Below are 24,443 nucleotides of genomic sequence, written 5' to 3' on the forward strand. Positions count from 1 at the left end.
GGTTCTGGTTTACATTTAAATGTTATTTTGATTTTTAAAATGTGACCAATAACACCTGTGAAAGTATAATGACACTACCTCTGAAAGTAACAAAAACTGAGAGACTTTCTGATATTTTATTTTTTATGTGCTTTTTGGTTTTATACAGGCATCTCATTCAGGATACCCTGAAAGGGATACATGAACCCTTATACTCTTTTTTTTTTTTTGGTCTTATTTCTTTGATTTTTGTTTTTCTAATCACTAAGCTTGAAATTACAGTTTATTTCCTGAGTTTTTAAAAAATAGGTTAAGATTGAGAGAACTCACAATTGAATTTATAAAATCACAAAGGATATTGGCTAGTCTGTACATGAACTTATTTCACTGGTGTGTGCCAAGGTGGGGGGGCCCCGTCCAAGAATGAGCAAGTTAAACTTGACTCAAAAAAGGGCAGCAGAGGGGCGAAATGTTTAACCCGCTGTCGATAGCCTAAACCGCACACTTCAAGTGTCACAAGACAGAACAAGGAGGGCAGGTGCTCCAGATAGTTGAAAGATGCCTCGTAGAGCATTGAGGCTAAAGGGGACCAGGCCCACTCTCATGCCCCACACCAGGAAACACCCAAGCTTGTCTGACTTTTGCATCAGACTCAATAGGGAGTTTTTTTGTTTCCTTTTTGGACATGTGGAATAATAATTTATCAGACTGTTAGTCACCACTGGGCCTGTGTTCTTTGTCTTGTTTGTAACATCATCATAGAAAGAAAAAGATGACAAGTGGAAAAGAGGGAATGAGCCAGCTCCAGAGAAAAAAGTGGAACCTGTTGTCTTTGAGAAAGTGAAAATGGTAAGTGGGAAAGTGTTTGCGCTGTGTGGATGGCCTCAGGTGTGTTTATACGTGTGGGAGAGGGCTGTGGGGTTGATAGCTCCTGGGACTGAAGGGTTCTGCATTGGGATTAGGTCGCCTGCTGCCAGGTCCGCTTCTTTCCCGTTGCTTATTGTGGCCTCATCTGCTCTGTAACTGCTTCTCTTTGGGCCAGATGGCAGATTGGGAACCGCATCTGTCCCATGTAAACAAGAGGCATGTTCCATGCCAGAATGTCAAGGCCAGTGACACCTTCTGAATGAATGTTACCCCTACTTTAGTTCTCCTCTTGTAAGACCTTCTGTACCTCATTTCCTGTTGCACTTAAGAATAGTCCAGAAGCCAGGCCATACTGATCCATTTTGAACAATCATGTCCTATATTCTTGCTCTGTCATATTGACCTAGACACCGTTTCTTTCCACAGGACATACTGTGGCTGTAGTAGTAGATACTCCAATATCAGACCATGGCATCTTAGGAGAGAGGACTTTTTACTCTTTGCTTAGGGAAGGGCATTTTATCATCATTCTGAATGCACACTGTCTAAAGAACACAGTCATTAGTGATATTGGCAGGGTGAATTAGGTAATCTTTAGACTGATCTCCCTTTTAGTATTAAAGGTTTTCTAATCACTGGGAGACTTGTTAGCTCTTGGCTTTTTTACCATCAGATACCTGCTTTAGTCTTGTTTTTCCTGGGACCAAAAACTGCTGCTTCTGTCGGATCCCTGATCTGTGATTGTCTTGCTTTCAGCAGATCTGTCTCTTCAGAAAGCCAAACAAGCACAGATGATATCTTTGTTTTTCACTTTAGGTTTGAGTTATGCAGTTGTGCCTCCTGATTCTTCACCTGACACTTCCTGAGTTTTATTTCTTTGATAGCTCTCTTTGAATAACAGCAACCATACCACAGGAGTACCTGTGGCTTTACAGTGGAGAGGGGAAAAAAGTGTTCAAAACACCTGCTTATTTTCTTTTTATAACATATTTTCACCTTAGCCACAGAAAAAAGAAGATCCACAGCTACCTCGGAAAAGCTCCCCGAAATCCACAGCGCCTGTCATGGATTTGTTGGGCCTTGGTAAGAGTTAGACTTTTCCACTCCCATAATCTTACAAATTTTGATGAATTCTCTCTGATCCTGGGAAGATGGGGAGAGCTGGGAGTCTTCGGTTTGTGTCTCTGTCACTAAGAGTGTTCTCTCATGTTCTTCCTGTTGTTCTGCATCTAAGCAGTTGTGCTCAGGCAGGGGTTAGTTACTGTGACGTTTTCAGAGTGACGGCACAGTGTGGTGGTTAAGAGTATGGCCTTTTGAGCCAGAGTCCCAACTCTGCCACTTTATTATGTGCCATTAGGTAGTTTCACGTAACCTCTGAACATGACTTTCCTGTCTGTACAGGGAGGGTGATGAGTCTCCGTTTAAGGCTGTTGTTGGAAGGATGAAATGAGATAATGCCTCCAAATCTCTTAGTCCCTAGCCTGGCGCGTACTGAGCATTCAGTGAATGTTAGCACTTTTCACTAAACCAGCCCCGGTGAGCCTGGCCCCAATCCTCTCATTTTTCAGGTGCAACCTGTTTCTGAGGTGACCCCTTACCTTGGGCTCACTTTTCTCCAAGTCTTAAAAACCATACCCCTTTTAGAAGTATTGATTATTCTTTGCCTTTCACAGTACCGATGGTTGTCTTTATTTCAGCCCATTTCTGCAGATTGAGGTTATTGACTACTTAGGCTTCTAATTTCTAGATCTTTAATTTCTTTCTGAAAATCAATCCTATACAGCTTTGTCCCTGAGCCAGAAAGGAGCCAGCCAGCCCCTTACTGTGGTGCTGATGTAGCCTTCAGGCCTAGGTTTCTGCTGCCTTGGGCTCGATAGTTGGGCTACACACTTCTGCAGAGTGTGCTTGAGAATGGAGGGTGAGGCCTCTCTTGATGCTCCATCCAGGGCTAGATGATTCCAGAAGCCTAGATTTCCAGGTCCATGATGGAGCATATGGGTCTTCTCAGTCTTTGTGTCTATTACAGGAGGAAAGCACGGGCTTAATGAGCAGTGCTGCATTTTAACTTTAATCTTTCTTTCCAGATGCTCCTGTGGCCTGCTCCATTGCAAGCAGTAAGACCAGCAATACCCTAGAGAAGGATTTAGATCTTTTGGCCTCTGTTCCATCCCCCTCTTCTTCGGTTTCCAGACAGGTGAGTCTCGTGGGCTCCTCAGGATTTAGAGAGTATTCTGCAAAGAGTGATTCTGATAACTTAATCATGGAACCAAGCCATGCTTCCTTGGGGGAACTGAACTTTGGTTTTCTTGGTTCTTGATTCTTTCCTTAACACTATGTTGTCTCTGTTACGGCCTAAGGTTACTATTCATTCCATTGCCTCCTGCCCAAGAAGAGTGCGCTCTTTGAATGGGCTCCTGTCTAAGGCATGCCAGATTGTAAAAGCTGCTATTTTAGGTCCACTCCTCAGCCTGAGTTATTGCCAGAGAATTTGCAGGTGTGAAAGACTTACAACATTTGATGGCTACTATTTGTGGAATGTTTACTATGTACCAGATACAGTGCTAGGTATTTTTGTATATTTCGTTTATAACTTAAAATCTTTACCACAGCCCTGCAAAATGGGTATTTTATAGATGAGGGAACATTAGTTTAGAAAATATATTGACTAGCCTCTTGATAGACAGTAAGTAAATTCAGTTATTTCTGGCTGCGTCATTTGTAGGCTGCTTTTATTTTTTAAGTTTATTGTTAATTTTTCTGTTTTTAGCAAATCACATTGTTTTGTCGAAGAACAAAGTATTGTTCCAGCACTTAACTCTCAGGTGTTTTCAGATATTTATATGATAAAAATGTCAGGAGGCTATTAACTTCAGCTCTGAATACTTATTGCAAAAGTGAGAAGCAGCAGAGAGATGAGGGGGGTCCTCACGGAGACCCTGCTGAGGACCATCCAATTCTCCACCCCCCCCCCACCCCCTTTGCCCGAAGGTCGTAGGTTCCATGCCAACTGCAGGGAGTGCCGGCTCTGTTCCTGAAAACCTGAACCTGTTTCCAGAGCCAGGGAGCAAATCAGAAGAAACAAGCAAGAAACAGCTCTCTAAGGACTCCATCCTCTCGCTGTATGGATCCCAGACACCCCAGATGCCTGCCCAAGGTAGAATCCGTGGGGGTCATGGCAGTGGGCCAGATACAGACACGAGGACTTAGGTGCAGGAATTGTTTGATGTGATGGGGCAGTTGCTTTGGGGACTGTGACATAGTACTCCAAACAAGCCTGCACGTGAATGACACTTCTTACGAAGCCAAAAAGTATCAGCAGATTCTTCTGTGGAGTCTGGTGTCGCACCTTCGTGACGTGTGATTCAAGGTCTGGATCTAGACCTTAAAGGGGAAGTGGCGAGGTCAGAAACCCACTGGTGGTAAACCGTAGCAAGCTTTGTAGGGGTTCTGTCTACCTAGCTGTTTTGCTGTGTAAAAGAGTATTCTGAGTTGAGTAGTCCTGAGAAATTCTAGCAGGAACGAAGTAGGCAGTGACACTTTGGACTGACTATGTGCTTTCTTAACAGATCTGTATGTATGTTTTCTTGGCAGCGATGTTCATGGCTCCTGCTCAGATGGCATACCCCACAGCCTATCCCAGCTTCCCTGGGGTTGCACCTCCTAACAGCATCATGGGGAGCATGATGCCCCCACCAGTAGGCATGGTTGCTCAGCCAGGACCTTCTGGGATGGTTGCCCCCATGGCCATGCCTGCAGGCTATCTGGGTGGGATGCAGGCATCAGTGATGGGTGTGCCAAATGGAATGATGACCGCCCAGCAGGCTGGCTACATGGCAGGCATGGCAGCTGTGCCCCAGGCTATGTATGGGGTTCAGCCAGCTCAGCAGCTGCAGTGGAACCTTACTCAGGTAGGCTACCTATTTTATTTGGGACAAGAGTTTTCAGACTTCCTCAAGGCCATCTCACTTTGTGTCTCCTCCTTAATGTTTGTATCCTTACAATAGATGAGATAACATGAGAGACATTCTTATGCCTAGGTTGGCTTTTTTTCCCTTCCAAAGTCAGATTTTCTGCGGAGTTCTGGGTTCCTGTGGAATAAGGGTAACTGCCTAAATTCAGATCTCTCTATGCATTTATCAAAATAAAAACAAAAATAGCATATATAGATAAACAAGGAGCACAAATAAAACCTCCCAAAACCATGGCTACCATGTCTAGTAGATAGAATACTGCAGACTTCAAATTACATGGCATTTGGCATATAAACACCTAAACCCAGCAGAGCCAACATCACAGAGAAGGCTGTGAAAAGAGGAGGGGGACCCTGGCTGGGGAGCTCAGTTGGTTAGAGAATCATCCCAATATGCCGAAGTTGCAGGTTCGATCCCTGGTCAGGGCACATTCAAGAATCAACCAATGAATGCATAAATAAGTGGAACAACAAACTGATCTCTCTCTCTCTTTTCTCTGTCTCCCCCCTTCTTCTCTCTCTCTCTAAAACCAATAAATTTAAAAAAAAAAAAGAGGAGAGGGAGCAGGAGACCAGAGGTGACAGAAAATAAATAAAATCTTCCGTTGGGAAGAGAAAGACCTACCCTGATTGGAGACATGTTGAGAAGAGGTCTGAGACCTGATACATAAGGACTCTGGTTATTTGGAGAATCAAAAATAAGGGATCGGAATATCTAGGATTATAGATAGTAGCCTTGGAAAGCGCTGCTTCTTGGGGAGATGGGATGGCTGAGGAGGAGAATGTGCTCTCTGGAGACCTGGTGGTGAAGGGAAGCAGAAAAGAGAATCACAAAATCAAAAATAAACCATCCTCCTCTCCGCGAAATACTCAGTTCACTATGCCAACGGAAGAGGGTGCTCTTGAACTAAGAATGGCGCTAATGAATTATAACACACTGCAGGAAAAAAAATCCATAAGTCCATAGTAATATATATTTTTAAATGGGTGTGGGATAGAGGGAGGGAAAGCCTTCTTTACAAAAAAATTACCACTAAAAATTGTAGCAAAATAGGATATTCACATATTCTCAAAGAAATATGCTTCAGATTATGTATTAATAACAATGCAAAAACAATGATAGCTACTACCTTAGCCAAGTGAGCAAACATAAAATTACCAACAATAGGACAAATTAATATCATGTGCTATTTGGTATCTTGTACTAAGACTTAAGAAGCACACAATATCATCTACATAGAACTCTTGCCAAAAATGGATCCAGTCATAAGAAAACATGATATAAAATCCAAATTGAGGGATTTTCTGTTAAGTAAGTGGCTGGATTCTTAGAACAATGGCAAGGGAAAAAAAAAGAGAAATATGACAGGGGAAATGTTCTAGACTAAAAGAGACTAAAGAGATAGGAAAATGAAATGTATATTAGAATATTGTATTAACCTTAAATTTCTGGAGCATGTTCATTGTATTGTGGTTCTGGGGAAGTGTTATTTCTTATGAAATGCATCCTGACTTAAGGGGTGAAATGTCGCATGTCTGCAATTTTCAATACACATTGAAATTTTTAAAGTTTATACATATATATCAGAAAATATGGCGAAATGCTAATAATTGGTGAATTTAAGAAAGGGATTTCTTAATGGGTTTCATTGTACTATTTCTTTCAAGTTTTCTGTAAGCTTGAAATTTTCTTTAAAACTTAGTGGAAGAAAAATAGACCTCCTAAAGAAAAAACTTCTGGAGAAAATGTACTAGGCTTAGGAAATTCAAGGCCTTTTGCTTTGATAAATTGTTTCTTCTGTTCACTGCTAGAGGCTAGGCTTTCAGCGTAACCCAGAGAGAGGCCCCGTCCCCACCCAGGCCTTACTCCACTGGCTCTTGTCTCCCAACAACTTCCCTTCTCATGCACAGAAGACACATTGGGCTTTTTTTTTTTTTTTTTTTGCCTTCCTTTGTTCATCCTGAATGGTCCGTTTTCTTTCGCCCTTGAGTGTGCACAAGCACTGTCACGGACAGTAATAACTCTCTGGAGAGAAGACAGGAGCGCTGCCGTGGGGGTTTCTAGATATTCCCAGGGTCGGCTACGGCAAATGAACAATAGGCCCCTTCTATTTCGGGTGAGAGCCTGGAAAGGAGAAAGAGAATAACTCCTCATGCTGCTTTTATGTTGACTAGCTCCAGGATTCCTTCTTTCCTTCCCTGAGCATTAGTCTCTATCAACATCTCTTTTCTGAAAGTCCTTCATTTACGAGCTCTGGTGTCCTTGAAATGATCTATTATGGTTCAGGGCAGCTATGTACCATAACAGAGTTCTCCTTTGTCTCCTCCTCCCCATCCCCACAGATGGGAGGACTCCTACCCTGCCTTTTGCACTAATTGGCCGCATGCCCGCATCCCGGTCTGAAAGTCTCCTCTCTCCCTTTCAGATGACCCAGCAGATGGCTGGGATGAACTTCTGTGGAGCCAATGGCATGCTGAGCTATGGACAGTCGATGAGCAGCGGAAATGGACAGGCAGCAAGTCAGACTCTCAGCCCTCAGATGTGGAAATAAAAACGAAACACCTGTGTGGCTGCCGCTGTCCTCCGCCCTCTCTCTCCCCCTTTCTCCTCTTCCTCCAACTCTTTCAGCCCATCCCCTTTTCCTACCTCTCTCTCTCTCCGGTTTAGAAATTGCTCAGCCTGTCATTTGGGGTTTGGCATTCTGCCCAGCCCAGCCACTTCCCATACACACAGACCTCTCTGTTGCTTATGTTGTACATGTCCCCTAGCCATCCTGACTTCCTCCCCAGCCACCCCAGTCCTCTCCTGCACCAGCACCTTAGGAATTGTTGGCAGAAGGCACTTAAGACTGCGGGAGAAATGCGCACACCTTTGAGTACCTTTCCCGCAAGGTTAAACCTCCTTTCAGGTTGTCAGAGGGGTCTGTAGGTGTTGCGTTTTAGGCAAAGAGGGGAGGGTTTATAGGTACTTCCATGTGTGTTAATAAACTGTTTCTACATGTTTAAATTATTGGTTAAAGAGGGAAGCATCATGCTTCCATGATTTATGGGAATTAAGAAAGTACTGCAATCAAATTAAATACTTCTTGGGTCTTAGATCAGGTTGGCCCTAGGGAGAGACAAACCTCCATCTATGAGGATGAGCAAAATTATTACTCTCCTGAGCCCTGAATTGCTCTCTGGATCGAGGCATCAGGACTCGCTGCTTCAGTCAGCCTTTATTAGCACCAAAGACTCTATGAAGGTCCCACAAAAACACACACCGCTTTCCCTGCCTCCATCTTGCCTGCAGTAGGATCCGGCTCCACAGCTGGAGGACCAGCCCCACCAGAGGGAATGCAGAGCTTAATGTGTGTACTGCGTGCGTGCGTGCGTGCGTGCGTGTGTGTGTGTGTATTCTGCCTTCCACTCTCTCCCCGTCTGCTCTGGGTATTCTTGTTTTTGTTTTTTCAGGTTTAGGTTTACAACAGAGAGGAAATAATTTATCAACAGCCTGAAACTGTTGCCCGGTTTTCTTACAGTTAAAAAAATTGCAATCTTACTGCTGGCTCTCTCCCTCCTTTCCCCTCTCCCAACCTGCCAGTCACTCTTTCATACCTGTGTATCCCTGGCTGCTCTGTTTCCCCACCTGTTCCAGATGTATGAGGCAGAGAGCCTGGACAGCTTTCCTCTCAGTCACTCTTTACCCTACTTGAAAATTAAGACAAGAAAACTTTGCTTAGAAGATTTCATCTGTGGGAACCACAACTCCTGGTTGCCTTTCTCCTGTGTATGTGTAAATTCCTTAATAAATATTGCAGGGAAGGACTGCTTGCTGTCCTGTGTGTCACTCTTGGAGGAGGGTGAGTTCACCCACATTTTCTGCTTTTGGGGGCAGTTCCTTATATTTAAAAAAAATTCTTTATGAGGGAAACCCAGGGCCAGGGTCAGGCCCAGGCAGTAAGAAAGGGGACCTTTATCCAGCGGTGTCTAGAGTTGTGAGCTTGGGAACTGGAAATCTGCGCCTGCTAGCGTCACAGAACATCAGAACCAGAAGCACTACCTCTCCCCCCCCCCCACCCCGCCTCCCTCCGCCACCACCCGCTGTCCTCCCTCCACCGCCATCTTTCCTTCCTTCCTCCCTTTGAACACACCTTCTGAATACCCCCAGATGTGAGAGGATAAACACAGTGGCTAAGAAAGTGAACTCTGGATCGGGCTGCCAATATTCATATCCCTCCTTACTCTGTGACCTGGGCTAACTGCTGAATTCCATGTCTCAGTGTGAAATGGGGCTAATGGCAACAATTAAGGTAAAATGAAGCAATTCCTGTGGTGCACGTAGCACAGTATTGTTCGTGTAGCACTCAAACATTAGCAAGTATTACATGGAAGACCTATGTTAGGCATGGATTCATTCAACAAATGTTTAGTAAGTGTTTACAATGTGCCAAACACTGTTTTAGGCTCTGGAATAAAGCAATGAATCAAAATCCCCCAGTCTCTCAGAATTGCAGGAACAGAAGTGAACAATAGACAAGTAAATAAATTATTTCAAACAGTAATAATACAAGGTAAGGCAGGTTAAGGGAGAAAAATGGGCATGAGACCATGACATGGAGAAGTCAGGAGGAGGTTGCATTTGAACTAAGGCCTGAATAAACAGCCAGTCATGTGGGGACCTGGAAAACGCAGAACCAGGGTAGATGTGTGCATTGGAAATTGTTTGGCGAGAGGCATTGGTTTGGGAGCTACTGGGGTACTGATGGTATGTAAAGCCCTGAGACTGGATGCTGTCACCTAAGAAAGCCCAATGAGAAGAGGACTGAGCCTTGGGGCCCATCAGCTTTTAGAATTTGGAAAGAAGAGATAAGGAAAGATGAATTTGACGTGGTCCCTACTCTTAAGAAGCTTACAGTCTCATAGAGGCAGCAGACTTAAAGGAGAAGTGGTAATTAACCAGTGGGTGGGGCTGGGGTGGGCAGAAGAGTATTCCAGACAGAGAGTACCATGGGAAAAGATAGCCCTACCAGAGCACAGAACATTCAGGGGAGCACAGCAGTTTGACGTTTCTAAGGCCTGTGAATCAGGGTGTGGTGAGAAGTAAGACTGAGGTGGGGTTGGGCCAGGTCACAGGGGGACTTCCTATACCCTAGGAAGTTTAGCTTGAAGTGTTGTAGACAGTGGAGTGGCATGGTCAGATGTGAGCTTTAGGCAGCGACTGAGAACAATGTGTTTGAGGAAATGACCAGATCTAGGGGACCAGAGAAAGGATAAGAGCTGAACTAAGGCCGTGGTAGTAGGGATAGAGGAGAATGGAGTGGCTTAGAGCCCCAATTCATGAACTGCTTATGAGGTCCGTAAGATGTTCAAGGTGTTCCACAACAATGCTGAAATGAGTTTGGGGGAGACTGCATGTTCTATACCTCTTATATGTCTGGAATTTAATATAATAGTAATGGCTCTGAAAAGTCTTGTGGTAAAGACTTTTTAAAAAATTAATATACTTTATATTTTCGAGCCGTTTTAGGTTTGCAACAAAATGTACCCCTTGCTGCCCAGCCCCATCACCTCCTCTTCTGACCTTGCACCAGAGTGGTACCTTTGCTACAATTGATGAACCTACGCTGACACATCATCATCACCACAAATCCATAATTTACTTTAGGGTTCATTCTTGATGTACATTTTATGGGTTTTGACAACTGTGTAATGACATCATAGTGTCATACAGAATAGTTTCACTGTCCTAAAAATTCTGTGTGGTCTGCCTATTTATCTCTCACTCCGAATTCCTAGCAACCACAGATTTTTTTTCTTTTTCTTTTTTTCTTTTTTTACTGTCTCCATAGTGGTGCCTTTTTCAAAATGTCATATGGTTGGAATTATACCGTATGTAGCTTTTTCAGATTGGCTATTCCCCTTAATAATATGCATTTATGTTTCCTCCATGTCTTTTCATGGCTTGATAGCTCATTTCTTTTTACAATTGAATGCTATTCCATTGTCTGGGTGTACCATAGTTTATTTATTCACTTACCAAATGATATTTTTGTTGCTTCCAAGTTCTGGCAATTATAAATAAAGTTACTATAAATATTTGTGTGCAGGTGTTTGTGTGGACATAAATTTCCAATTCATTTGGGTAAGTACTAAAGAGCATGATTACTGGATTGTATGAATATGTTTAGTTTTGTAAGAAATTGCCAAACTGTCCGCAAAAGCACCTGTACTGTTTTCCATTCCCACCAGCAATGAATGAGAGTTTCCACTGCTACACATCCTTGCTAGCATTTGGTGGTGTCAGTGTTTTGGATTTTGGCCATCCTAATAGGTATGTAGTGGTATTTCATGTTGTTTTAATATCCAGTTCCCTAATATATAATGTTGAACACCTTTTCATATATTTAGATGTCATCTGTGTATCTTTTTTTGGTAAGGTGTCTACTCAGGTCTCAAGTAGCTAGCTAGTTGTCCCTATGACCCTTACTGAATAATCCCACATTACCCCACTAATTTGAAATGTCACTTTAAAAAAAATATATATATATATTTTTTTTTTTGTAGAGAGAGGGAAGGGGAAGGAGAAAGAGAGGGAGAGAAACATCAATGTGTGGTTACCTCTTGCACACCCCCTGCTGGGGACCTGGCCTGCAACCCAGACATGTGCCTTGACTGGGAATTGAACCAGCAACCCTTTGATTCGTAGGCTGGCACTCAATCCACTGAGCAACACCAGCTAGGGCTCACTTTTATAATATATTTAAGTTCTCAAGTCTGTTTCTGGGCTTTCAATTTCATTTCGCTGATTTATGAGTATATTTTGGCACTTTTTTTTTTTAATTTTTGTGCCTCTGTAATACAAGATAATATCTTATTGGTAGGCCAATTCTGACTTCATTATTGTTGGAAATTTTTATTGGCCATTCTGGAACACTTTAGAAGCATTTAACATAGTAAAAAAAAAAGCTGAAATTTTGATTGGGGAGTATTAAAGTGGAGGAAAGTAACATACTTAGGATGTTTTATTTCAATCCATGAATATAGTATATGTCACTAGTCTCTCTATTTAAATCAGTTATTTATTTATAATGTCCCACATAGTTCTCATTTATTCTTAGCTTTAATTTTCCAATATTTTATTATGAAAATGTTTAAGCATTCAGAAAAGTCAAATTTTACATTGAGCATCCATGTACCACTACCCAGACTCTACCATTAACATTTTAATATATGTAATATACATTTTACATTTATGCTATGTTTTTGCTATATTTTTGAGTAGTGGATAAGTGCATAGCCTGCCTGGATTCACCGCTTGCAAGTTGCGTAATGTAGGGCAAGTTACTTCTACAAACCCCAGTTTTTTTAATCTGCAAACTGGGAATAATAATACTACCTCAAGGGGTTGTTATGAGGACTAAATCAGTTAAAATACGTATTGCACTTAGCATGAAGCTTCACTCTGTACATACTATATGTTGGTGTATTAGTCTCCTTGGGCTGCTATAACAAAACATCATAGATGGGGTGGCTTAAACAACAGAAATTTATTTTCTCACAATTCTGAAGGCTAGAAGTCCCAGGTCAAGGTCTAGCATGGTCAGTTTTGGGGGAGGGCTCTCTTTCCGGCTTATATTGTAGATAGTGCCTTCTTCCTAAATCCTCGCCATTTCATGACCTTTTCTCAGTGCCGGCACGTTCGGAGAGAGAGTGAGCCCTCTGGTGTATCTGCAGAGAGGAACACTGAACCTATGGGATTAGGGCCCCACCTTTATGATCTCATTTCATTACTTCCTTTTTCCAAATATAGCTACACTGTGTGGGTTAGGGTTTCAATATAGGAATTTGGGGGCATAAATGAAGAGACACAAACATTCCACCCATAACAGCTAGCAAATACATAGTTTTATGCTGTTTTCTAAATTGTTATTTTTGTAACTACTGAAGTGGAAATATATATTTGGAATGATGTACTACTATTTTGTTGAGACAAAACTCAGCAATAAAACATTACAGTATTTGCAAAAAATTACATAAAAATACATGATAAAAACTAACTGTGTGTGGGTGTGTGTAGGTATGCGTGTGCACTAAATGTTAGCTATGGTTATCTCTGCTTGGTGAGATTAAAGATAATTATTTTGCCTTTGTGTATTTTCTGGAATTTCAGAAATATAAGGAAAGCAATTAACAGAGTTTATTGAATACTAGAACAAAAAACTACATGATCGTGGTATTCTCTTAATAAAACACTGGATTCCATTCCATTTTCAGTCTTTCCGCGTACCTTTTATTAAGTGACGGTGGTATGGGTATGGAGTCTTTTAATACCAACGTTGTTTTGAAGAAAAAAAAAAAAAGTGTTACAGCTGTTTCTCCCTTTTGTCAAGGGTTTCAAACCTCCCCACAGAAACATTCACAGGGCTGTTGGCGGAGGAGAGCTGGGTTTTTTCCGTAGTCTCTGGGTGAGGGCGGACAAGAGGACAGGCTCCGGCTCCTTCTGCTTCACCTTGGGCTGGGATGCGGGATGCTGCGGACCAAACGCGGTGGACCGAGAGCGAGCGTCCCGGGAGGCGCCCGCAGGACGGGAGCTGCCCCAGAGGACCCTGGGAACCACGCTGAGAGGCCGCGGCCACGCAGGCGCAGCGGCCTGGGACGGGCTGCGTGGGAGCGTCTTCGCGTGGGCCAGGCACCAGCCGCGGAAGGGCAAGGGTTTGGGGTCGGCCCGTGAACGGGTGAGCGGGCACTCTCCGGGGTCCGGGGAGGGGACGAGCAGCGAAGCGCCGGTATCCCCCGCCCGGGGTCAATCCGGGGCGAGGAGAGTCGGGCTCCTTTAAAGCCTAAGAGGGCGGGGCGGGGCGGGGCGGGGCGGGGCGGGGCCGGTCCAGCCCTAGAGGAAGGTTTGTCTTCTTCGTTTAGAGGGGAGGACAGGGGTTTAGAGGGTGTCATGATTTGCCACTGCCGACAAGTGAGGGAGCTGGGATTCCAACCCAGATCCATTTTGATTCCAAATCTCAGGCTATTTAAAACAGAATACTGCTTAAAAACAATTGAGTTTCCCCCCCCCTTTTTTTTTTTAATGCTTCTTGACAGCCTCACAGTGTTTTGGACCACGTGGGCCGTGTATATCCAGGGCCTCTGTGCATCTTTTGTAAAAACTTGTCCAGGGATTCGTGCAAGTGCTAGAATTCTGACCTTGTGACCGAGCCTCTGAGATCTTTTTGCTGACTCTAATGTTTGCTGTCCAGCATCACCAGGGGAGTACAGAGGTGACTGCTTAGGATAAATACTTGGAGCCTCCAGCTACCTACTGAGGAGACAGAAGGAGCTCAAGATAGGAGGTGTTCCTTGAAAGCCTTGATATTAAAAGGCCCAGACTCTGGATTTTGGTACCATATGTTCCCTGAGTTCCTGAGAGGGAGGACACCCATACGCAACTGTGAAGACTTCTTTTAGAGTTTCTGGCAGTGTCCGCCTCAAAAATGGACAAACCCAGTCGGGACTGTGCCTTGCGGGCTGAGGCAAGAGATTCCCCCAGAAGGGAGTGTGGAAGTCATGATGCTGCAGAAGCTTCTGATGACCCCGCCCACCGAGGCCAGCACCTGGGTGAAGCTGCACCATCCAAGCAAGGCCGAGGAGGGGGCGCCTCCCTGGGAGGATGAGACTAAAATTTGTGAAGAAGGTGAGAATAGACTGATGGGTGGGAGGAAGGAAAAGCAACATCCCCTAGTGTGAGATGTATATACAGACCTCTAGTCTCCCTCTAGTGTATCTTCCTTCTAGTGTGAGAAAGAAGATAAGACACCCAAGCGGAAGCCTCTCTTGGAATGGCAGTTGAATAAAAGGTCTCTGGAGTTCTTGATTATAGCTCCTGGCCTGGGATTTTCCTGAGTACTGGTGGTTACTTCAACCTAAAACCAAGATTACAGTGTCATGGTTGTATGTTATTTCTTTTTGTCTTCTCCATAGGCATGTGAGGCAGGGTGGATTTGCTTGATTTTCCTTATTTCACAGCAAGGAAATGTGAATCAAATGAGAGACCTGGCCAGGTCGTTGGTGGCTAGATCAGAAGTAGAAGGCAGCAGGGAGAGTATTAGGTAAGCCTGGAGCATCTCATGCTAGAGAGCAAGGAAGAGCTCAAAGACTAATGGGCAGTTAGTTCTTGGATGGATGCAAGAGCCAGGTGAAGGGGGCTCCCACTGGACAAATGTGGGACAGTTTAAGTGGCCAAATCAATTGTTAACACCTTGAACAAATAAAATCCCACAAATTCATGATGACATTTAAAACAGAAGGGGGAAAACTTCGTTTGCCAACATTGTAGTAATTAATACACTGATTATTTACTTTGAAAATAGATTCTTATGGAAATGAAGGATACATTTACCTTGCTTTTTTAGATGATTTCCAGTTGTTGAGAGAAAGCTCTATACAGTAAAAACCTGCCAATAATAAATGTAGATAGAATAATAGAATATTTTACTGTAAATGGAATAATTGAAAGGTTGATGGGGAACAGGATATTTACATGGTTTCAAAGTTTCACCCTCCCCACACACAGATTATTTGCTAAATGCCACGGAACGTAGCTGCTTTTCCAATGTCTGGTAATCGGATCTTAAGCAAGTGTCCCAATGATGAGATGACCTAGCATTTTGTGCCTTCTGGGTAATGCAATATAAAGCACATGGTACACCTATGAAGTAGTGCTGTCAAAAATGTTTAACCTGATCCTAAATTAAGCTTAAGGGCTGAACTTTTTGATTAAATAAAATACAGGGGATAGAGAAATAAAAATATAGTCAGACTTTTCTGGTCTCTAAAAAAGCTAGTGTCAAGGAGAAGGAGGAAATGCTATTCTAGAGTAATAGAGACTATAAATAACAACCACTCTGAATGTGCAAAACTTGACTGGCTTCTGGTTTGGAAAAAATCCAGAATGAAAAAGAGTGTGGAGACAGTTGAGGAAATCTGAATATGGATTGAATATTCAGATGATACTATGGACTTATTGTTAACTTGGTCAGGTGTGATAAATGTTATTGTGGTTATGCAGGGGAAGGTTTTTACTTGAAGGATTTGGGGATGAAGTATCATGGCGTCTATTACTTTGAAATGGTCCAGAAAAAATATAGGTGAAGCCAATATGGCAAATGTTAACAGTTGTTGAAGGTGAAGGTAGGTGGTGGATAAATGGGTGTTCAATATTTATGATAAAAAGTTGGGGGGGAATAAGGACAATAATTCATGTGCCTTCATTACTAGTTCATATTTTTTAAATTTTATTTTCAATTTTTAGAGAGTAAGGAGGAAGGGAGAAAGAGGTTGAGAAACATCAATTGGCTGCATTCCATACGCACCCCAGGAGACCAAACTTGCAACCCAGACATGTGCCCCAACCCGGAATTGAACCTGTGACCTTTTGGTTCATGGGACAACACCCAACCAAATGAGCCACGCCAGTGGGAGCCTAGTTCATATTTTTAATACTTCAAATTCAGTCAGTGTTTCTTGAATTCTAGCAACAGCAGGGTGTTATACTTAACACGGGAGGAGATGGGGGCTGGGGATGAACCAGATACAGTTTCTATCCACATACACACCATAGTGCTCAATGGAAGAAGATTATTACAAAAATAAGTATGATAGGTAGACTGAGATAGATACCAGAGTAGAGATAAAAACAAAGCCTTTGGGGAGTATTGGGAGAGGATGCTTTTTTCTCATGCAGAGTGTGTAAGAAAACATCACTTGAACTGGTCCCGAAGGATACCTCTAATAGGACTTGGGGGAAGGTACTGAGGTGGGTGCTTTCCAGGTGTATTCAACGACTGGTGAACCAGATGGTGTGTGGCTGTGCCCAGTGGATGAAGGATGGTGTTTAGAGGGAGATAATATTTGGAGAAGCAGCTTTGGGCTGGTTGTGGACGATCTCGCAGTCTGTGGTGCAGTGTTTGAATTTTCTCTTCTTCAGTGGGAAACCTTTGGGGACTTCTGAACAGAGGACTCTCCTTGTAGATCTGTGTTTTTGGACCAGCATTGACATTGGGAAATGTTAATCCCCAAAACAAAGCACCGCAGGTCCTCCTCATGCAGAAGGCTCCAGTCTGTGCTCGAGTCATTCGAAATGTCCCTCTTTGTGCCTGTATTGAGAGAGGAGCCATGTTCAGCAGGTCTGCAGGCAGCTTTTCTGTTTGGGGGGTTTGGGGAGATGCAAACCTTATGGCTCTTACCACCCCCCCCCCAGCTCTGCTACCTCAGGGTGCTGATGAGACCCAGGGAGAACATTCAAAGGATGAAGGGACCTCTGGGGACTGGACAGCAGAATCCCAGGTGGGCTGGGATTCCCTGTCACTTTCTTGAAATTTTTTTTCATATTTTAAGAACCCTAGACTTTGATTTTCTTTGATTCGCCTTCCTGGCTTGGATGTTCTCAGCCTGTTCGAAACCAGGCTGCATCCGCTGATTTCACAGGTAATTTCCCCACCAGTAGTAACCTTCCTCAGGAACCCTCTTGTTCTGTAGCAAACCAGTCGTCAGTTAGCAACACATTTAAAAATCGTGCTGTGGGTGGGGGTGGGGGTGGGGTGTGTGTGGGTGTGTGTGTGTGTGTGTGTGTGTGTGTGTGTGTGTGTGTGTGTAAGTATGTAATGCAGTTTTTGCCCTTAAACCTCAGGGATGACATCTAGGGGAAAGAAAAACATTGTAAAACATTTTAAGCAGCATTTAAAAATGAACAGAACTAGGTTCTGATATTCTTGGAGATGTACACACTTTACTGATGAAGGTCTTTAAGGGAGGCTTTTTGGTCCCATCCAGAAGCTGAATTGCAGCTGCAGCTGAAAAGAGGAATGAGTACTGGCAGGCCCTGGAGGGCACAAACTGAACAGGCTGAGCAGAAAAGGAAGGAAAACTTCTAAGAGCAGCTCAACAGTGTCCCTGTCTCATAAATGAGCTCATCAGAAAACCAACGGCACTGACAAAGCTTTATGCTACCAAACCCCGGAAGCATAGAGAAATACAAGAAAATATAGAGTAATGAGAGAAAACCAGTTTAAAGGGGATATTATTAGAGAACAGAAGTGTTTTAAAGTGGGGCGCTCTTAACTCCCAAAATCACATGGTGCAGGGGGTTCGACCCCATACCTTTGACCGTCCTCAGTGTCAGCCCAACAGCCCTGCATGCATTCCAGACGTGCAGCTACATGGAAAGCATTAAAATCGTCTAGATACTTAAGAAATTTGTTATTAGCTCAGTTTTCTGGCTTCTGGGTTCTCTTTGCATTTGGGAATTTCTTTTTAAAAATAAGTACCAAATGGTTATTTAATTTGTGTAGATCATACATAACAGGGTCTTGTATTTCATACTACAGAGTTCTTTACTAGGAGGAATTCCTGCCCCACCCCCAAAACATGCTATTTTAACACATTTTTATTGTTAACAGAAATACCCAGCTAAGGGTATTTTACCCATGCTGAAATGTTCTCATTTTCACAGTTCTTTTAGCCCAACAGCGGTCCCTGTCTTTCTCTTGTGGCCTTAGCCTCTTTGAACTCTCCCCTTTCTCATATATTCCTGATCTTTGCTGTCCTTAATCTAAATTACAACACAATATCCTGTGGTCTTCTTTAATATTTCATGAGTATTTTGACTTATGCCAAATTGTAACATGCAGAAGACAACTTACATGTTCTCAGCATTGTTTTGTAACCTCCAGCAGAGAGTCAAACAACTGGTGTCCAGGAAGACTTGACTAGAATCTTAGCATTAGCAGAGGTCAGAGCAACTCCCTGGACTCAGGCTGAAAAGAAACATATTTGATGTTCTAGGAACTGTTAACCTTCAAGGACATATCTGTGGACTTCACCCAGCAGGAGAAGGGGCAGCTGGGCCCTGCTCACCGGAACCTGTACCGGGAGGTGATGCTGGAGAACTATGGGAACCTGGTCTCCGTGGGTGAGGATGGTCTTCCCTTGTCACTAGAACCCGCCTGTTGGAAGTAAATCTTTATTTGTAAGTTAAGTGCTATACTTGGGCTTCAGGGCCTCTTAGAGGTTTCTAGTTTTTTCCAAATACTGAGTCAGGATTGCTGTGTTATTTTTGTCCTGGCCTTTCTACTCTACCCTTCAGAAGGCCTGACTACCACAGAACTCTCTCTAAATTCCTGGGATGGATTTTTGACCTAAGTACATAGTTTTTTTTCTTCTCCATGAGCAGGACAGCTTTCCAAACCTATTGTGATTTCCCAATTGGAGAAAGGAAAAGAACCATGGATTATTGAGAGAGAGATTTCAGGAGGTCCAAGTTCAGGTAAGAGCAAGGTGATGGGGCCTTTGTCCCGTCTGCCAGAGCTCTGCTCACAGGCTTCTCAGGCTGTGGGGAAAAGCTAAGATCATTTGGGTGGAACCCCCAAGAAACCCCGTTGTGCCCCGGCTGGTGTGACTCAGGGGACTGAGTGCTGGCCAGCAAACCAAAGGGTTGCTGGTTCGATTCCCAGTTGGGGAACATGCCTGGCTTGCAGGCCAGGTCCCCAGTAGGGGGTGTGTGAAAGGCAGCCATACATTGATGTTCCTCTCCCTCTTTTTCTCCCTCCCACCCCACTCTCTAAAAATAAATAAATAAAACCTAAAAAAATTTTTAAAAAGAAACATGATTGCCACTGTTAGCCCCCTTTCCTGCATTTGCCTATTCTCATTAGTTCCTCTGGAGTCAGAGGAAGAGATGCCTTTCTTGGCAGGGTCAGCCTTCTCCATTTCTCCTCTTTCATGATTTTCATGATACCTGACTTTCACGATTTCCTTGCTGTCTCCAGCACTCCACACCACGCCCTGATCATAGTCTGTTGGTTTTTTTTTTCTTTTCTCTCCTGCACATTCAGATATCCATGGAAATTTCCTTCACTGCCTTCTCATGTCATTTTATTGTGGATTTCTCTCTCTCTCTCTCATGATTCCATTTAAAATTGTTCCCAAGTCTTATTGTGTGATCATAGCTTCAATTCTGATTCTTTTTTTAACTTGTGTAATTTAACTTTTCATTTTAGATAATTTATTACTCCTTGAGAAATCACCATAGAATTTCTTTTTGCAAAATCCAGTGGCTTACCGTAGTCTTCTTCAACTTCTAAGAACAGTAATAATGACAGCTGTTTACCAAGCTGGCCTCTGTGAGCCCTGTGCCCACTTTAGCCTCATCTTACAAATGAGGAAAAGAAGACTCATAGGTTAAGAAATTTCTACAGGGTCACTTAGCTACTGCCTGTAGAGTCAGTATTCAAAATGTAATCATTCTGACTCCACAGTTTGTATTCTTACAGCTTTATTCTACACAGCAACATTAGGTTATATAGACCTCCCCAATTTCTTGATATCCTTTCTTCCATCAACTAGTTTAATAATTTTTGTTTCCTCTGTCTCTCTGCTTTTTCAGTGCTTCTCATCAATACCCTTTTTAATATAGATGTACCTTTCCACCTTCATTAGGATAGGCTAAACTACTACAGAAAATTGACCTCAAAATTTGGCCCAAATAGAATAGGAATTTCTTGCTTATAAACCAGTCTGGGGGAACTGTTTATTTAGTTCAATGGAGAATTCTACTCCACCTGGCAAGCCTGGAACTAAGATTTCTTCCACATGGTGGCTCTACAATCCCCTATAGCCTCCTCATCATCTAGATTTGGCCAGCAGAAGAATAGGCTCATTCGGGAGTTTTTTATGGGCCAGCCTATAGCAGTCCTAATCACTTTCACTCTCATTCATTTAATGAGGAGATCTTTGTCACTTCACTCAATCACATCAAGGAAGACTGGGAAATACAGTGTAGTGGTATGTTTAAAAAAAAAAAAGAAAGAAAGAACAGATTTCAGTAAAAAGCCAACAGTCTCTGCCACAATCCCCAAGGAGCCTCTGTTTCTCACATGGCAATTCTATTTCTTCACAAACTTCCACAATGTACTCTGCTGGTTTCAACTATCCCTTTGATATTGATATTCTCCATATTTTCATCTTGGTCTTATATTTCCTTATGAATTCTATTTGCATATATTCCTGGTATTTAGGACATCTTTGTATAGATACACTATTGTCATTTCAAACCCAGTATGTCCAAAAATAGAAGCCATCTTCACTCCAAAACAAGTTTCTCATCCTGACTTCTTTCTGTCTCCTGATATCAGCAAGAATGTATCATGCTTTTATTCTGTTTTTCTTTAGTCCCCATAGTTTCTTCTTTGATATTGCCTGTTAGCCCCACTTCTCTTCGTCTCTCTTGAGGCAATGCTAAACCAAATATATCTCATGCCAATTACTATGATTTCTAGTTGTATTTGTTGTCTTACTCTCTTTCTCTGAGTCATTTTGAATATTACTGCTAGATTTGACCACTTAAAACAAGACATTTATCTTGTTTTTATCTTAAAAAGAAAGTTAAGTGATTTGCAGTTTCCTGTAGTAAGTAATCTAAACATCTCAGCTTGCTTTTTAAGTTCACTCCAAAATTTATCCAGCTATTACTGAGTGCTTTGTATGTGTTATTATTAAAGTGGGGTTAGAAATCCTTCCCTGGCTGGTGTGGCTTAGTAGATTTGCATGCCGGCCTGTAAACTGAAGAGTCTGGCTTGATTCCAGTTAGGCCACATGCCTGGGTTGCGGGCCAGGTCCCTGGTTGGGAGTATGCAAGAGGCAACTAATGGATGTATCTCTTGCACATTGATGTTTCTCTACTTCTCTTCTTCCTCCCTTCCTCTCTCTCTCTAAAAAGTAAATAAATAAAATCCTTTAAAAAAGTAATAATAATAAAAAAGAAATCCTAGGGAATATTAATCTGCTCTGAACAAGAAATTGGTGTTTTAGGATGACAGCGTCCAGAATGGATGGATAGGAATAGAAAGAGAGTAAAAATCAGAGAAACTACTTCATCCAAAAATGTGTATCATGTATAGATAGAATATATATTCTCTATCCTTTAAGATTTTTAGTTAATATTTTGGACAAATGAAGATCATTTTCTACCTCTTACATAGGCAAAAATTATGAAGATCGATAAAAATCCAATGAGTTTGCATGGAGAGGCACCCACATTCACTGAGAGCACACATACTCATGCCCCAGTAATTCCTCTGTAGTACATTCTATGACATACTAATGGGATTGTACACAAGTGTATATCTAATGAGAAAGTAAAAAGTTGGACACACCCTACTTTTTTTCAGTAGGGAAAAGTCAAATTATGGTATGTGTATAAAGTGGAATGCAATGCAATTAAAAAAATGAAATAAATCTGAATGTACAGACATGAAAGGGGGCCCATAAGAGACAGGTGACTTTAAAAACAAGACAAAACAGATACAGAACTATATGTATACCATGATCCTTATTTTTGTGCAAATGTATAATTATGACCATATATGTATAAATGCAAACATTTGCATACATGTATTGTTGGGAAATGCTGAACAGATGTGTTCCAAAATCCTAAGAAGCTAGAGGGAATGGGGATAAGATTGAGAGAGGCTATCCATTTTTAGTGAATTCATTCCTATATATTGAATGTTTTAAATTAATGTGTAAAAAGTATGAGACAAATGCTTACAATTTTCAATAAAGAAAATTTTGTCATAGAAATATGAGCTTAAGATGATATGGCTTTAGAACACTGTCTCCTTTAATTTTATCTCTTGATAATTGCCCTTACAACAATGCTTTCTTCTTACTCCATTTCCTCTTGCAATTCACATGAATGAACTCTCCCAATTTCTTTTAAGATTTGTTTATAAAGAGGGGAAGGGAGGGAGAAAGAGAAATAGAGAAACATCAATGTGTGAGAGAAACATAGATCAGTTACCTCTCCTATGTGCCCCAGCCAGGGACTAGGCCCACAACCCAGGCATGTGCCTTGATCAGGAATTGAACTGGCAACCTTTCACTCTACAAGGACAATGCCCAAGCAGCTGAGCCACACAGTCAGGGCTCTCCCAATTTCTTAAAGTCACCTTACATACTTTTAAAAGCTTCCTTTGATCACTTCCTCATTTCCTTTCATATTAGCTTTCTAGATGTCAGGATCACCACTGAAGACAGTTCAGGCTTTCTGTTCCTGGTATATGTTATTGTTATTCCTTCCTGTTCTCAGCATAGCCATTTATTTTTTAAAATGCAGTGAATATGGGTCATTTGTATTTTTGGGTTTCTTTCAGACTTAGAGAAAGTCTTTAGAGAGTAAAACAGAAACCAAAGAACTAACCTTAAATAATGATGTTTTGTGGGAAGAATTACACCATTTCCTGAGGATGTAAAGGTCCACAAGAGGAAGTACCCTGTATTCCACATTTAGAAGAGTTTCCAAGTGTAGTAAGTTAGAGAGCCACCAGAAAAACCAAGGAATGGGCAAGGGGGAAATCCCCTTGATCCACAGGAAAACGCTCACTCAGGAGATTGACCAAGAATCTAACAGAGTTGAAAAAAGTATTAATGTGAGCTCAAAACATATTCCAGGAGGTTCTCCAAGAAAAAGATACCATAAATATGACATATCTTGGAAGAAAAGTATATACAATTTAGACTTGATTAATCATTCAAGGAGTTATACAAGAATAAAAACCTTTGAATGTAATATTTATGAAAAAATCTTCAAACAGCTCATTCACCTTACAGAACACATGAGATTTCATACCAGAGAGAAACCTTTCAGATGTAAAGACTGTGGGAAAGCCTTTTAGCCAAAGTTCATCCCTTATTCCACATCAGAGAATCCATACTGGTGAGAAACCATATGAATGTAAGGAATGTGGGAAAATCTTCAGACATCTGTCATCTCTTACTCAACATGTTCGAGTCCATAGTAGGGAGAAGCCCTATGAATGTAGGGTGTGTGAGAAAGCATTCAGCCAGAACAGTGGGCTGATCCAGCATCTGAGAACTCATGTGAGAGAGAAACCTTTTACATGTAAAGACTGTGGAAAGAATTTTTCCAGATGAGACACCTGAGGCAACATGAGATTATTCACAGTGGTAAGAAACCCTATATTTGTAATGTATGTAGTAAAACTTTCAGCCATAGTACATACCTGACTAAAACCAGAGAACTCATACTGGGGAAAGACCATATAAATGTAAGGAATGTGGGAAAGCCTTTAGCCAAAGAATACATCTTTCCATTCATCAGAGAGTACACACTGGAGTGAAACCTTATGAATGCAATCACTGTGGGAAAGCCTTTAGGCATGGTTCATCCTTTGCTAAACATCGAAGAATTCATACTGGAGAAAAACCTTACAATTGCAGTGAATGAGGGAAAGCCTTCAGCTGTAGTTCATCACTTATTAGACATTGTAAAACACATTTAAGAAATACCTTCAGCAATGATACATGAAATAAGTTCAACGTCAAAGAATCCTCACACTGGAGCAAGAGCCTCTAAATTAGTGGTTTTTTGACTTTTGGATTTCAAAAACCAATAATTTCTTACTGGTTTGATCCAATGTTACAACTATTAGTTTTTTGTCATATTAAATGAAAACACCTATTATCAGCATTGTTTCAGAAAAGAAAGGGCATTTTAATATTTTAAAATATAGGAAGGATATAATCATAAAGAATAGACCTTTACATTGAATTAAGTCAGCTTTATGAAAACCTTCCAAAT

General features: G+C 42.0%; 2 protein-coding genes across 2 annotated transcripts in view; both read left to right on the top strand.

The window, feature by feature from the left end:
• The window catches only part of SMAP2 (small ArfGAP2), a 41,301-nt gene extending 32,634 nt beyond the window's left edge, over positions 1-8,667 (top strand). The window contains exons 5-10 of the mRNA XM_054572044.1: positions 742-828; positions 1,848-1,929; positions 2,931-3,040; positions 3,835-4,000; positions 4,438-4,754; positions 7,243-8,667. Coding sequence (XP_054428019.1) covers positions 742-828; positions 1,848-1,929; positions 2,931-3,040; positions 3,835-4,000; positions 4,438-4,754; positions 7,243-7,368 — 888 coding nt within the window. The 3' untranslated portion in view covers positions 7,369-8,667. The remainder of the gene's footprint in view (positions 1-741; positions 829-1,847; positions 1,930-2,930; positions 3,041-3,834; positions 4,001-4,437; positions 4,755-7,242) is intronic.
• A 5,675-nt stretch (positions 8,668-14,342) lies between these two features.
• Positions 14,343-24,194, top strand: ZFP69B (ZFP69 zinc finger protein B). Its single transcript, XM_054571581.1, is given in 8 exon segments — positions 14,343-14,480; positions 17,046-17,131; positions 18,629-18,755; positions 19,014-19,115; positions 23,015-23,511; positions 23,513-23,765; positions 23,768-23,869; positions 23,872-24,194. Coding segments are annotated over 8 exon segments (1,593 nt in total). The 5' UTR covers positions 14,343-14,353; the 3' UTR covers positions 24,171-24,194.
• The last annotated feature ends 249 nt before the right edge of the window (positions 24,195-24,443 follow it).

Source organism: Pteronotus mesoamericanus, unplaced genomic scaffold, assembly GCF_021234165.1.
Source record: "Pteronotus mesoamericanus isolate MK-2021 breed Mesoamerican mustached bat unplaced genomic scaffold, CSHL_Meso_final contig_221, whole genome shotgun sequence".
Taxonomy (NCBI): Eukaryota; Metazoa; Chordata; class Mammalia; order Chiroptera; family Mormoopidae; genus Pteronotus; species Pteronotus mesoamericanus.